This window comes from Cryptomeria japonica, chromosome 4 (genome assembly GCF_030272615.1).
Source record: "Cryptomeria japonica chromosome 4, Sugi_1.0, whole genome shotgun sequence".
Classification (NCBI taxonomy): Eukaryota; Viridiplantae; Streptophyta; class Pinopsida; order Cupressales; family Cupressaceae; genus Cryptomeria; species Cryptomeria japonica.
This window is the reverse complement of record NC_081408.1, coordinates 670,854,798-670,870,512: the sequence shown is the minus strand read 5'-3', so window position 1 is coordinate 670,870,512 and position 15,715 is coordinate 670,854,798. Positions and strand designations below refer to the sequence as shown.

The following is a 15,715-nucleotide window of genomic DNA, read 5'->3' as shown; positions in this document are numbered from 1 at the left end:
GATGGTAGTTACGGGTGCGACGGTTGGCCCTCGCACCCCCTCGGTATCTTTATATACCTTGGAAGGTAACTTGTACGGACACACATGATTATGAATGGAATAGCATTTCTTATGTTTTATTTGATATCTATGGCATTATTATTCTGTATTAAGTGTTCTATCTCTATGTTCTAAACTGTTCACCCAGAGGTTAAACAAGGGCATAAAGACTTGCAAGCATCCCAGCTTATATTGTCATAAAGATGACCTTGCTAATTAACCATCTTGCACATGCAAGATCATTTCTCTACCATTAATTATATTGATCAAATGTGGTCAATACAACTAATGCTAGATGCTCAATCTAATAGATCTGAGATGGTAGTCAACATCTTCATCATGACAACATGGACGTGATGCACATATATATATATATATATATATATATATATATCAGAGAATAATTCAAAGAACTCAGCAATAGTCTACATTTGATTTGAAGGAGTGTATCCACAAAATGATATCATCACCGAGACAACATGAAGGGAACACATATTATCTTAGTAACTATACGGATGGTGCCAATCGCTTATCATCAATGTTAATATCAATTAATGATAAAGTGATAATAAAAATATGTAGCCACTTATAAGGATTGAATCAAAGGATTGATGATCAAAAGGAAAGATGAAACAATACACAGTTCGATGGTCGGAAAAGTATTCTCCCCGACACATCCATGATTGTGAACATTAGGATTGATAAGCAAAATACCAATTAGCATCATTTGATTACTATTGCTAATTGCTAATTGCTGATCGCTAACTATTACAACGTCGATTACATATGGAGGCTCCGATTAACATTAAGGATCAGTTCGATTAGGAATGCAACAATTAGGAAAGTCTAATTGATAACCAAAATGGTAATGAAGTGTTGCAATTTAAGACATGTCCTTCGGGATGCAATTCATCATTCCAATTGGAAGATATATGAAGGCACTCCTTTCCATTTCAGCAATCATTGTGGAGTTTCTATCTTATTGTTTAATCCAATTTGGATCATTCTTAAGAGCAATTGCCAAAGGCACAATATCGGTTGCATAAGGAACAGGGGTAGCAATCAGAGAAGGCACCAAATCTGCATGTTTTCATAGTCATATCAAAAACCGCATCCTCACATATCATTGCAAGCATATAAGTCCATACCAGGAGCAGCAACATATCATCAGATACGATCATCTAAATCTGCATATATATATAGAAAGATACATTACCACCTTTATTCAACTCTTCTTCTCCTGAAACAGAAGAAACATTTACCTCAACCCGTTCATCTTTTGATTGCATTCCATGAGCTTCTAGAACAGATGACTCACCACCAACAGGAGCTTCTTTTGAGACAACATCAAAATTGTTCCTAAGCAGGACTGACCTTAAGATCTTCTCTGTATCTTTGATCTCTTCCTCTGATTGCCCAATCATAAGCTTATTAATCCTTGTCTTGCTTCTAAATTCCTTTTTGGCCTCTTTAAGAATTTTATTTATTTCTTCCACAAATATCACCAGACATAGATTGACTAAGATAAAGTCTCTTAGTCTATCATCCTCAGCTTGAGCATTGGCTCTTCTCATCTCCAAAACATCATATAAACTTTTGGGAGTTTCTGACATTATCTCTACAAGGGCCCTATTGAATTTGTTCAAATATTTGATAGTGGCTTCTTCTAGAGTTCTCTGACCGGCATCATCAAACTTATCATAGAATTCAGAGAGTGGTTTTAAGTTACCTTGCAAAGCAGACATCTCAATGCAACAACATAACCAAATCATAATGGAGCAATTCAATCACATCATTGGTCTAGAATGATCATGAACATATATCAAAATTGAGCATAAGATAAACACTCGAAATCACATACACTACAACAATGAAGAGTCCAAAGCAAGATCAAGCACCACAAAAAGATCCACATCCAAACTGCAAGAGATACAATCCAAGTCACAAAGCCAATTCCATGTACAAAAGTATGAAATACGGAAAATCAAACAGTAGGGGCATTACAAAATACCTATGCACAACATTTATATCTAGGCATTTGCAAACTCACCGTCAAAATCATAGACCAGTACAATCAACTGCAGAGGAGTGGGGACCAAAACAGAACTCATATATATATCGTGGATCAGACATTGCAGCATTCTCAAGGAGGATCATTGCACAATCAACATCAGAAAACCAGGAAGAGCAAGACCCTTCATCATCTGGAATTCATAAGTAGCAACAGACCTATACTTGCATGTATTCAAGTATCAAATCAGGCACAGCATTACTCAAGTATTGCAGATCTTCATCTTTATCAAATACTGAGATTCTTGTTTATTAATTGATATTTAATCTGCTAGCAATCATTGCATTAAGTGCAAGCGTATTTCGATTCATTTTGGCATACATATAATTGTATATATCTGAGACAGCAAGTGACATTGTTCATTATAATACATATTTATCTTCATATTATCCATTACATCATTTAATTGCAATAATCAGATAGAGTAAGTTTAAGAAGTTGAAGTAATTGTCCCAATATGTTATCTTAAAAGGGGACATTACAGGTTATTTTAAACATTATCCATACCATAACTTGTTGCTTGAAGATGTTTGCTTCTTGGAGGTGAAGAGTTAAGCACCTCTAATTAGGATAGCTAAAAAATGTAGAAAGGGATTTCCAAATTCTTGTAAATTGTATCTTAGCCAAACATTGAAACACATACTCATTGCCACCAAACATGTTTGGAAAGTAATTTTGATTATCTTATTACAGTAATTTACATAGCAATTTTGAAAATGCATGGGTACATCACCAAAAACGAATCTAGCTATTTGTTTGGTACTTTTGATAAATTAATTAAATTATGCTCCTCTTATGTGGTATTCCCTATTAAATGTCTAAACTATTTTCCTAGTTTATTTCCATGTATTTCGACTTTCTTCCAAGTGTCAACTAACCTTGGTTACCCATGTTAATATTCCTCCCCTTTCATTCCTTAGACATTTCACACTTCTTTACTTTTCTATATGCCTAACATGTGGGGACAATTTGGTCAAGTTATTGAAGCAGCTTCTCATGATTTTTTTTTAAGTTACCTTTGATGAGAAAATGGATCCAATTTATGTACTTCATGGCATGTTTCCGGATAGTGGCCCATTTCTTTGATGCTTGAGGAGGTTTAGGGATGGTATGGGACATTTTTTGGTAGAGGAGACATCTCTTTGAGGATGATTCTGCTCATTTTTTGGCCTCATAAATGCATTTGTGTTGTAGTGGCAAAATCAGTGTGAAGAAGAAATCAAAAGTTGAATATGATTGCATATTTGGATTCCTCTCAAAAGCTTGGGCAATTAAAAAAAGAACAATACCTTATTTTAAGTCTGTATCCAAAAGTTATGGCTTCTGGAAGAAATGGGTCAAATAAGGTCGTTAAAGTGGTGATTTTCTTTGTTTGCCAAGGGGACTTCGTCATGTGAAGTGGTGTAATGAACCTTTGCTATACCTGCCTCGCCTTCCTGATAATTAGGGCTTGATCTATCCACCGAAGGTTGGATTTAGGGCCACAAAAGGAAATTACGGTTTCCTGCAACATTTAGATATTTTATTTTATATGTCAGCAATAATATTAGATCAGTGGCATAATTATTGCAGCACAAAATACATACACGACCCATTCTAGATTTTGAGGATTTTCCAGGTTGGCTGGGCTACCCATCCAGACCCATCCTGTCTCTTAGGGCTAATAGGGCCACCTGAGGATGGGTCCAGCATACCCCTGGCTTGCACTCATTATCTTGAATGTACTAACAACAGAGGATATCAGGAAGATAACAAATGCATACAGAAAACATAGATTCATGACTATTTTACTTGGTTAACATTTATCCATTATATATAAATTTGTAGGGGTTAATTCATTATATTTGTGCCTAGTTGTAGAAACATGACTATCATTAATTAGCATTCCTTTTCTTTACTTATTAGTTGTGTCTGAGAATGAATGAATTATTTTTATTCTTCTATCTGTCACTAAAGTGTATTTTAATGCAGCATACTAAACCTGATATTGTAGGTTACCTATCTGGCGTGAAGATTAAGTTCATTTTACCCCTTTGTACATTACAAATGTGCTTAGTTCATTTGGCAAGACATTTTTTAGGCATGGAACCGATTTAGCAATTAATCTAGGCCACTAGTTAAATTATATTCATTACTGTTATTTGAGGAATGAAAGCAGATTTAATACAACTTGCACAAAGACATACTTCATCATTTCGACATTTAAGCGGATTGGCCTGGGTACATACCAGCCTGTTGGCGATGGGGAGGGATGCTTACTAGGCACTGGTCCTTCATCGCTGGGAAGAACCAGCACCTAGCCCTTTCACATCGTCTGCTGACTGATGCATTCCCAAGGCAGTCCTCATGGTTGTCTAGGCATCATAAATTATGAAAACTGAAATAAATATTATTAATTTATTACTGAGTAATGAAGTTACCTGTTGGATGCTTCTCCTTGCCCTTCTCTCCTTGTCACCTCCTCTTCCATGTTTCGTTGGGGTATGGGTTTATACCTCTTTGAAACCACGTGATTCCCCTTGAAACATGGCGTCTATTCCGGAGGTGGCTTGGGAATGGACGCGTCCTTTCATTACTCGCACTAGTTAAAATAAAACGTATTTTAAGCGGTAAAAATAATTTATGTATTGAAAATATATATATTTATGTACATGTATTGTTTAATGTTTCTAATCATTGCCTCCTGTCTACACGGGAATATGACAAATGGTGAACACTTGTTTGCATTGGCAAACGTTTTCTTTGATAAAGTGGCGAACTTTTTCCTGTACAATTGTGCAAGTGTTTTGGCATTCTAGATCCCTACTTTTTTGACTTCCTCTTTATTGTTGATGGTTGTTTCAGCCTCCAGATGGCCTGAGGTTCTACTTATATCATTTTTAAGTTATTGGTTTTAAATTTTTAATAAAGCTACACAAAAAAAAATATTACTTATTCCTTATTCAATCATTCTACTCAATACACGTTACATGCTTATAGGAGTTCCATTTCGTACATCATAGGAACCACTCCTTAATTATGAGTTGTTCTAACAACTCATAAAACAAACTTTCAACAAATAATTATTTTCACACCAAGAATAGTTACATGAGTTGTTACGATTTACAACAACTCACTTCACCTTTTAACACACATTATTATTCTAAACCATGTGAACACTAATACGATTTCCTAGCACCCCACTTTAGTGTTAACATGGGGAGAAAGCACATCACATGAATTGGAAATAGAATAGTGAAATGTACCAGTTGGTAAAAACTTGCAAGACACAATAACAATTGAATTTCACACTTTTCATAGACTTAAGCTATTAACATGCTTCAAGTGAACAGTAAGATATCAACTGATTGAATATAGATTACTATTGTCATAAACTGAGACTTTTGAAGATTTAGACAGAAAATTGCTTATCAACAACTCTATGACCATATTTCATATTCAAAATAGAATAGCAGTCAGTTTTACAGATTTCATCTCAGTCGATAATAATAGTATTATACTAATTGCAAATGGACATGTAATGTGCCCTTTTCAAATTAGGATTTAATAATAAACAATAATAACAAAATTATAAATATAAAAGAATAAAATTAAACATAACCATAACTAAAATTTAGTTAAGTTTAATGAATGGTCAAAAGGCATAAGATGAAAAGTTGTGACTCCCTCAAACATGAGATATAAAAGGGAGAAGAGAACTTCATTTTAAAGGGGGATAATTTGGGAATCAGAAGAGCAGATCTGATTGTGAAAAGTTGTGTCCCTTTCAAAGGGCAGAAGTAATGAAGAGTTGCACTCTATCAAAGGGTTCTAATGGTGAAAGGGTGCGTCTCTTGCCAAAGGGCATCCATAATGAAGAGGTGTGACCTCTCCCTGACATTGAGAGATATAAAGGAAAGGAATCAAAAGCATTCAGTGACATGACCATCGATCAGATCAGATCAGAACTATTATTAAGTTACAGGAATTGGCAGCCTCCTAGTAGGGGACATTATAGTGGTATTAGAGCATGATCCTGCCATCGTGTAGGGTAAAAAGATAAATCAGGAGCAGCACTTTCAGATTTACAGATATCATTGATTCTATCAGACATAGCAACAATGACAACAGGATTATTGCATAATTTGTCATCACACTTGGAAGAGCAATTGGAGCAATTTGCAGATTGGAAGATCATCATCAGCATATTTACCAAAGACTACATCAGAGACAGCTATCTTTCAGTCTAGACCCTTTGAGTGAAAGGAAAAGTTTAAAGACATTGTTCACTTAGTATTCATTTATATTGATTAAGTTTAAAGACCATTGAAGAAATAATTAAGATCATTTGAGGAGAAATCAATGGAAGAAGTGGAATAACCGAGCATTCAAATAAAAAAGCGTGCAGACCCAGCAGTTATATAATTATCTAAATATTGTGGCTCTAAACCAAGATAAGTTCTATTTTGTAAATTATCCTTAGAATTTTAAGTTGAATATTATAATGAAATATCTTCATGTTTTTTAAAAATTATATTTATAAAATGTATGGCCATTCTAATCCCAAGTTGGAATTGTTGTCTCAAGACGAAATTAAGGTAAATCCCAAAAGGAGATCTAACATCACGTGAAGAAGACAACGAAGTATATAATATTTACTCCAGATTAAGAGAAAATATTATATGAAGACCTAAGGTGGAATGGGCATGTTCTACATCATACTTAGGCAATGGATAAGACTTGCAGTGGAGTGGGCATGTGCTGCGTCATACCTAGGCAATGGATAAGGTCTGCGGTTGAATGGGTATATGTTACATCATACAAAGGCAATGGATAAGATCTATGGTGGAATGGGAATGTGCTATATCATACCTAGGCAATGGATAATGCCTAAGGTGGAATGGGCATACGTTACATCATACAAAGGCAATGGATAAGACTGGTGGTGGAATGGGCATGTGCTACGTCATACTTAGGCAATGGATAAGACCTAAGGTGGAATGGGCATATGTATCATACAAAGGCAATGGATAAGACCCGCAGTGAAATGGGCATGTGCTACATCATATTTAGGCAATGGATAAGACTTGCGGTGGAATGGGCATATGTTACATCATACAAAGGCAATGTAAAAAGGCTTGCTGTGGAATGGGCATGTGTTACATCATAGTATCATACAAAGGCACCAAGAGATGGATCTAGTCCTAGTTGGACATTCCTACCTCTTGTGGGTAAAGTGATGAATTGATTGGCCCAAGAGATAGATCTGGTCCTAGTTGGATTCTTCTACCTCTTGTGGATTAGTTGCTCCAAGAGATGGATTGGGTCTTGGATGGACTTTCCCGCCTCTTGTGGGCTAGGTGAACTATGTCTGCATATATTCACTTGTATGCTTTGTGTCTGGATACATTCATGTGCTTACTTTGTGTATTCTTTGTGTGTTCATGCATTCATATGTATGTATACTTTGTGTTTTCAAGTGTATGCTTTGTGTGTTCATGCATTCATATGTATGTATACTTTGTGTTTTCAAGTGTATGCTTTGTGTTTGGTTCTATATTTTTAGTTAATCTAGAATATAAGAATAACTAGAGTGAATCAAAAGATAGGAATTTATTACATTTGAAGTCACAGATGTGAGTCATACTATCGCGCAAACGTTGGGTCAACCCAAAGCAGTTTTGATGCTATTACAAGATGACCTGGTTCCTTCTCTCGAAGTGATAAGAGAAAACTTGTCTTAAAATTGCAAACCTTGCAAATTCTCAATGTCTTGGGTAATATTAGAGTAGCGCAGCAGAAGGTGAATTACTATTAAGATCCCATGAACATTGCTTGAGGACAAGCAATTTTGGGAAGGGCGAACTGTAATGTCCCCTTTTCAAATTAGGATTTAATAATAAACAATAATAAAAATAATAATAAATATGAAAGAATAAAATTAAATATAACCATAACTAAAATTTAGTGAAGTTTCATGAATGGTCAAAAGGCATAAGATGAAAAGTCGTGACTCCCTCAAACATGAGATATAAAAGGGAGAAGAGAACTTCATTTGAAAGGGGATAATTTGGGAATCAGAAGTGCAGATCTGATTGTGAAAGGTTGTGTCCCTTTCAAAGGGTAGAAGTAATGAAGAGTTGCACTCTTTCAAAGGGTGCTAATGGTGAAAGGGTGTGTCTCTTGCCAAAGGGCATCCATAATGACGAGGTGTGACCTCTCCCTCACATTGAGAGATATAAAGGAAAGGAATCAAAAACATCCTGTGACATGACCATCAATCAAATCAGATTAGAACTATTATTAAGTTACGAGAATTGGCAACCTCCTAGTAGGAGACATTACATGACACATAACAACTCTCAATTGCATTCAAATCTTACAGGAACCTGCTCATATGCTTGAGCAAGCTTGAGTGGAATGTTGATTATGAGTGCCTTAGAGTGGTGCTTGATTGCTCCCACTCATGGGCTGGAGCCTATATCCGAGTGTATCGTATATAGCTTTTTCTAGTATCACACTCTATAGGATGTAGTTGCTGATATCAAACTCATGTAGTGTTTTACCTTCCTTATTCACTCAATAAACCTACTTTGTTGTGTCACTAAACAACAACATAGGAGGAATCGGCTTCACCACTATAGGTAGTACCTCAGACCCTTGTCTTTGTGTCAAAACCCGACTTTTGCATGAATATTGGAGGTCTGTCCTAGGCGATTTCCTTTAACTCCTATGTAGTAATGTGACTTAGGTGAGGATCAATGTTCCTAATGCAAAAATGTATAATTAATCAAAGATAAACAATAAAATGTTTGATACTGGTAATGGCAAGGGCTACGTCCTACCGGGTTTGCGTTTGAATACCTTGTGCATTTGTTTAATACTAGAACAAATAAAACACTTCCATAATTAAAGCAACCAAGAATACTCCTACGTAATTGCCTCCAAGTAGGCTGGCCACCAAAGGTAAATCGACCCAAAAACAAACTAACACAAGGAATAGGTCAGCCTTCAAGGCAAATTATTGAGAATAGTAACAATGCAAGAAGTCTACCTCTAGAGGTGATTTAATTAAAATAAATAATATTTAACATTTTTTTATAATTTAAATTTATTATTTGTTTAATATTTGCTAGCCAACCTAACCATAGATTGGTGACAGTAGAAGTAGTATGCCTATATATAATTTTAGGTTTGTGTATTGCTATTTGGATCTTGCTGCACATAATCACCTACATATGAGAACTTATCAACTTTTACTCAAGTGAACATATCGCTGACTGATCACATCATTAGTGGCTAACAAGAGGTGCCATTCAGCCTCCTTCCTCCAATGCCTTTGACCTCCATTTTGAATTTATCTAAAATATAGAGTCTTCATCACTTGGGCAAGATAGTTTTTCATCATTTGCATATTCTTCCCAATTTGTTTCTTCAACAAAGTAAGCATTTTGATCTAGTTTATCATCTAGTAGATCTTGTGCCGCCTTCATACAATTCAAAATTAAATGTCCTTCTTTACTATAGTAACATATGATTTTTCTCTCGGAGGAACATGCTTTGATTTGTACTTGCCCTTTTTATAACATTTAATATTTCTTTTGGTTTTGAGTATTCATTTTGGTCAAATAGAGTAGAGATTACTCTTTTCAGAATAATGTTTACCTTGCTTAATGTAAATACCAGATATACTTTTCGGCATACTTTTTAGAAGTATTACTTTTGCATCATCATCATTCATTTTTTCGTTAATGCTAGCTAACTAATTTAGTAGGAAGTGAAACTTATATAATTTGCCATTTTTGCACATTTACCTATCTTCAATCCATACAATATTTGATTCAATGTCATCGTTGCACTTTTTGCATTAGATCCAAAAAACTTATTTAATGTCTCCCAAATCTCTTTTGCAAACTTTGTGAACTCCACATGGTGCTTTAAATAAGCTAAGGCCAATAGTCTCCAACACTTTTTGATTTTTGATATTTCCCTTGGCAGTTTCATTTGCATCAATTGGTGAGATTGAGTTAGGTTAATGTTGATGTGCTTTTTATGCACTTTGAACACAGAATAAAATACTAAGTATTTTATCCTCTCTTAAACAAAGAAACTTCATATGCTAAATAATATGATCAAATAAGGCAACTCCAAGGTTTACAATGTGAACAATCGACATTATATTCTAGATAGACTTAGTTATTTAATGTGATAATGTTGGTAATTACAAAGGGCCTTATGCTTTGCAAAACAACTGGAACGTGGAATCTAAATTAATTCACTTGGAAAATGAAAGACAAAAGGATGAAAGGTTAGGGGAATCTAATCTAATCCTAAGGACAATGATGATAAAGGATGATGATTTGATAGATGGATTCCATAATCAAGCCTTGCTTCACCATTAGGAAATGACTATACAAAACTGATGCAATCTCCAAAGGATAATGAAGGATTTTCATATTGTAAACATCCATCAAATACCCAATATTGGTGCAATTCAAGTGAACATCCACAATCAAATTAATGCTTAATGAGGTATAGACTAACCATGCACTACAACTTGCAGTCAACAAATTACAAATGGTATGAACTGGAATTCCACAAGTATCATCAGGTTTTTCCATTATAATCAATGAACTTCAACTAAATTTGAGAAGTAACAAGCAACCATGCGAAATGTTGAAACAACACATAAGATCCACCATGCTTCAATGAAAATCATGTAGTTAGCCAACCTAACCACATAGATTGGTGATAGTAGAAGTAGTATGCCTATATATAATTTTAGGTTTGTGTATTGCTATTTGGATCTTGCTGCACATAATCACCTACATATGAGAAGTTATCCAGCTTTTACTCAAGTGAACGTATCGCTGACTGATCACATCATTAGTGGCTAACAAGAGGTGCCATTCAGCCTCCTTCCTCCAATGCCTTTGACGTCCATTTTGAGTTTATCTAAAATATAGAGTCTACATCACTTGGGCAAGATAGTTTTTCATCATTTGCATATTCTTCCCAATTTGTTTCTTCAACAAAGTAAGCATTTTGATCTAGTTTATCATCTAGTAGATCTTGTGCCTTCTTCATACAATTCAAAATTAAATGTCCTTCTTCACTATAGTAACATATGATTTTTTCTCTTGGAGGAACATGCTTTGATTTGTACTTGCCCTTTTTATAACATTTAATATTTCTTTTGGTTTTGAGTATTCATTTTGGTCAAATAGAGTAGAGATTACTCTTTTCAGAATAATGTTTACCTTGCTTAATGTAAATACCAGATATACTTTTAGGCATACTTTTTAGAAGTATTACTTTTGCATCATCATCATTCATTTTTTTGTTAATGCTAGCTAACTAATTTAGTAGGAAGTGAAACTTATATAATTTGCCATTTTTGCACATTTACCCATCTTCAATCCATACAATATTTGATTCAATGTCATCTTTGCACTTTTTGCATTAGATCCAAAAAACTTGTTTAATGTCTCCCAAATCTCTTTTGCAAACTTTGTGAACTCCACATGGTGCTTTAAACAAGCTAAGGCCAATAGTCTCCAACACTTTTTGATTTTTGATATTCCCCTTGGCAATTTCATTTGCATCAATTGGTGACATTGAGTTAGGTTAATGTTGATGTGCTTTTTATGCACTTTGAACACAGAATAAAATACGAAGTATTTTATCCTCTCTTAAACAAAGAAACTTCATATGCTAAATAATATGATCAAATAAGGCAACTCCAAGGTTTACAATGTGAACAATCGACTTTATATTCTAGATAGACTTAGTGATTTAATGTGATAATGTTGGTAATTACAAAGGGCCTTATGCTTTGCAAAACAACTAGAACGTGGAATCTAAATTAATTCACTTGGAAAATGAAAGACAAAAGGATGAAAGGTTAGGGGAATCTAATCTAATCCTAAGGACAATGATGATTTGATAGATGGATTCCATAATCAAGCCTTCCTTCACCATGAGGAAATGACTACACAAAACTGATGCAATCTCCAAAGGATAATGAAGGATTTTCATATTGTAAACATCCATCAAATACCCAATATTGGTGCAATTCAAGTGAACATCCATAATCAAATTAATGCTTAATGAGGTTCAGACTAACCATGCACTACAACTTGCAGTCAACAAATTACACATGGTATGAACTGGAATTCCATAAGTATCATCAGGTTTTTCCATTATAATCAATGAACTTCAACTAAATTTGAGAAGTAACAAGCAACCATGCGAATGTTGAAACAACACATAAAGATTCACCATGCTTCAATGAAAATCATGTATTAATTTCAGCAAGTCTTGGCAACAACTTTGAGCTTCCTCCTCCTACTCTACTTCTACTTTCTATTCACTACTAATCCACTATTAACCTTTACAAATTATTTTTTGTTAGGTGTAACCACATCTATATTTGCCATGATGAAAATCTCAACCTTTGAATTTCTTGATGAAACTTAATTTATCCACGATAGAAAAGCTCTTGGGAAGAAATCTCCATAGGATGTCTCAATAAGCCAAAATGTTGGGTATTCTCACTGCTTTCTCTTATGAATTCTACTATACTTGAAACACTTGCATGATAGTCAGAAACAAACTCTACAATAATTTATTTTCATGAGAAAAACCGAAGTGTGAAATCTATTTATATAACACCTTGCAATTGAGAAATAAATATATACTTCAATAAAATATGAAGGTAGATGATGACAAATTTGAGCAGCCATGACCAGAGTAGATTCCACACACATGCACTAATATTTGCAGTCTATCTAAGGAGAGAGGCTTTCCTCTAATAATAGCTATGAAGTCTATTTCGATCGGGGGATGGAGTGGTGACGATTCACTCCATTTTGCCCTACTACTACACAGCATTAGGACCTAACTTGTTCTCACTTTGACTCGAACTGTCGCCCTTTGCCCTTCTACTCAAATTGTTGTGGCAACCTTGTACTGTAGCAAAAATTATAGGTGGAGTTTTATTGACCCCATACAATGTAAAGCTAATCAAAGTGATTGCATAAAGATGCAACTGTCGATAACAAGGAAAGTATAATTTTATCTTTCTCTTAAACTGGTTTGAAAGAAATCTTCAATATAAATAACCTACAACGTAGCATAGGTAATCCTAGATTCCTATGCCACTTAGTAAGTGGATAGTATGTTATAACAAAGATTGAACCGTACAGTGGCCTTGCCATCCATAGAAGGCAGGGGAGAAGAGGGAGGAACCACACAACTCAACCTATCATACCCCGGAAGCTGAGCCCCTACTATTTTAAGGGCAGTGAGAAGAGACATCTTTATCGCCAGGGATTGGCTATAGAAATAGATATCTTCTATCCCAGAGAAGGAGAGAACTATCTACTTTTTAGAACCTGGCCCCTATCAAACCTCCTGATTTGTAGTGGACTTAATGGCCTTGTCAAATTGGAGGACTCAAAGCCTATTTTTATTCCCCCCCCTAGGCTGAAGGGAAGATTTGTAGGGAAATAATATAATATTAAATTATTAAGTTGTCCAAAATTACCCTAAGTTATAACTTTTTTTATGTTTTAAAGATAGAGTGTAAAGCTTACAAATATAAAACTGTCTGATGTTTAGGACAGCTTATAACTGCCACAGCATATCAAAGTAAAACTGAGTTGGCTACATAGGGCATCATTTCACCTATATAACTATTGCAAATATATCAGTTTGAAAATATAAAGCACAAAAAGTGGGGCACATAATTGCCATATTTGCATTCCATTCCTTTTAATTATCTTGCTGCATATCATCCTGTGACAGTGGTATATCCTTCTTATATTCATTCTGGACTCTTAGATTGCGTGGGCTATAAGCTGGAAAACCATCAATAAGGTGTCATGGTATCCTTTGTCATCAGATGTTCCTGCTCTCACTGTACTTATCCAGATCACTCCATCCAACGGGGGGATCTATCTCTGAGATCTCTTCGTTAGAGTTGACCACTTCAATCGTAGAATATTCTCCTTGGTTGATGTGGTATCTGACATTGCTTTTCTTGTTCTCCTTCTCAGTCTTTTTGGGCTTCTTATCAGTGTCTTTGTCATCTTCCAGCTTGCCTTCCTTATACATTTTAAGTTTTAACAAACTCCCTTTATCCTTGCACAAAAGGTCTGTTTTCCTCTTTAGCATATGCCCAAGTGTGCCCATAAAGAACTTCAGATGAATTCTCTTTGACTGTGCCATCCTCTAGTAATTTCATGAACTCAAACCTTGAGATATCCAGGGTCACAGTTACTTGCAAAGCAATATTGACAGATATGGGTCTCTTACAAGACTCAGTAAGTGGCCTCTTAGTTCTTTGAAACTTTTCCTCATTCCTTTATAGCCAAATATGCCATAAAATTTCAGTAGAAAAGATTGGCCAAATAGATTGCACTCTTTGTTCAACCCAGAAATATTACCACTCAGAATGTCTGAAAAAACAATTTTATTGTAGTTCCAGGTTTCCTTAGCTATAAAACAATCAAAGAAAATATGCTTAATATTTTATGGCTTTCTACACACACGGCATAATTTATCATTAGTGTTAAACATTTAAAACAGGCCCTTTTGGGCTCCATAGTATTGTTTCAAAGCTTACTGAGTATGTCCTGCCATCTCTTGCTTGGCCAGGTTACCTGTAAGATCTGATTGAGATATTCAATTAAATCAGAATTGTTACAAAGAGTTTTATATATCATTTTAGCATTAATTTTCTGCATGACAGTCCCATCAGACCATTTTTATTTTTTGAAGCTATCATTGTCAGTGCAACAGCTCTTAGGGAGAATGTGAGTTGCAATGCATATCATTAATGATGCTCATTTTTCCACAACAATCTGAACAATATGCAAAGATGAGTATTAATTTTGTTGAAAAGATTGAGTAAGGGATTCCTGAAGCTATAGATAAGGATTTGACTTTTCGTTTCATAGAAGGAAGCTCAATATGAAATAATTCAGCAGACGAAGAGTGTGTGTTCAATCTGAATGGTACCACACAAACAGAAGTGATTTTAAGCTTGTTGAAACCTTGCACTGAGTTCCTTATGACTATCCATGGGAAAAAGGGAAGTTGTTATAATTTCTTATAAACATTTTTCCTTCTATGCCACCAATAGTGACAATATTAGATAATAGGCCTGGACTACCTTTTCTGTGTACCATAAATAGTAGTTTTCGGGTTAACAGGTCCACCAGCTCTAAAGCATTAAGTTAACTCTCCAACATTTTAATCCATGTGACCAGATTCAATGTATACACAGTGTTTGGTAGGATTTGGTATATATGTAATAAATAGGTTGTTTTATTGTGACTACTACTACAAGAGGGTTGTTTCATCCGATGGGAGACTCTTTTTGATGGAAACTGTTGTGCAGGCCAAAAAGCCAATGAAAGTTTCTTTGTGTCAATGGAGATTTGCTTCAAATATGTGGGCCTCATCAGGAAGCGTTCTCTTTGTATCAATAATGTTTTCTTTAGATTATGATTTTCATGAAGATATTTTTAATTTTTCTACATTTGCTTTCCTAAACTCTAAGGAGCTGTTGCAGCAGTAAGTTATAGTTGTTGTTGTTGAATCTATTAATGCTATGAATAC

The 15,715-nt window shown here is 34.9% G+C and overlaps 1 protein-coding gene across 2 annotated transcripts in view; it reads left to right on the top strand.

Annotated features, from left to right (window-relative positions):
• Positions 1-15,715, top strand: part of LOC131042698 (uncharacterized) — a 65,590-nt gene that overhangs the window by 31,166 nt on the left and 18,709 nt on the right. The window contains exon 3 of one of the 2 annotated variants that reach the window (XM_057976024.2): positions 4,104-4,466. The exons of the other annotated variant lie outside the window; for it this stretch is intronic. Coding sequence (XP_057832007.2) covers positions 4,104-4,121 — 18 coding nt within the window. The 3' untranslated portion in view covers positions 4,122-4,466. Of the gene's footprint in view, positions 1-4,103; positions 4,467-15,715 lie in introns of those variants that run through there. 2 annotated transcript variants of the gene reach the window in all.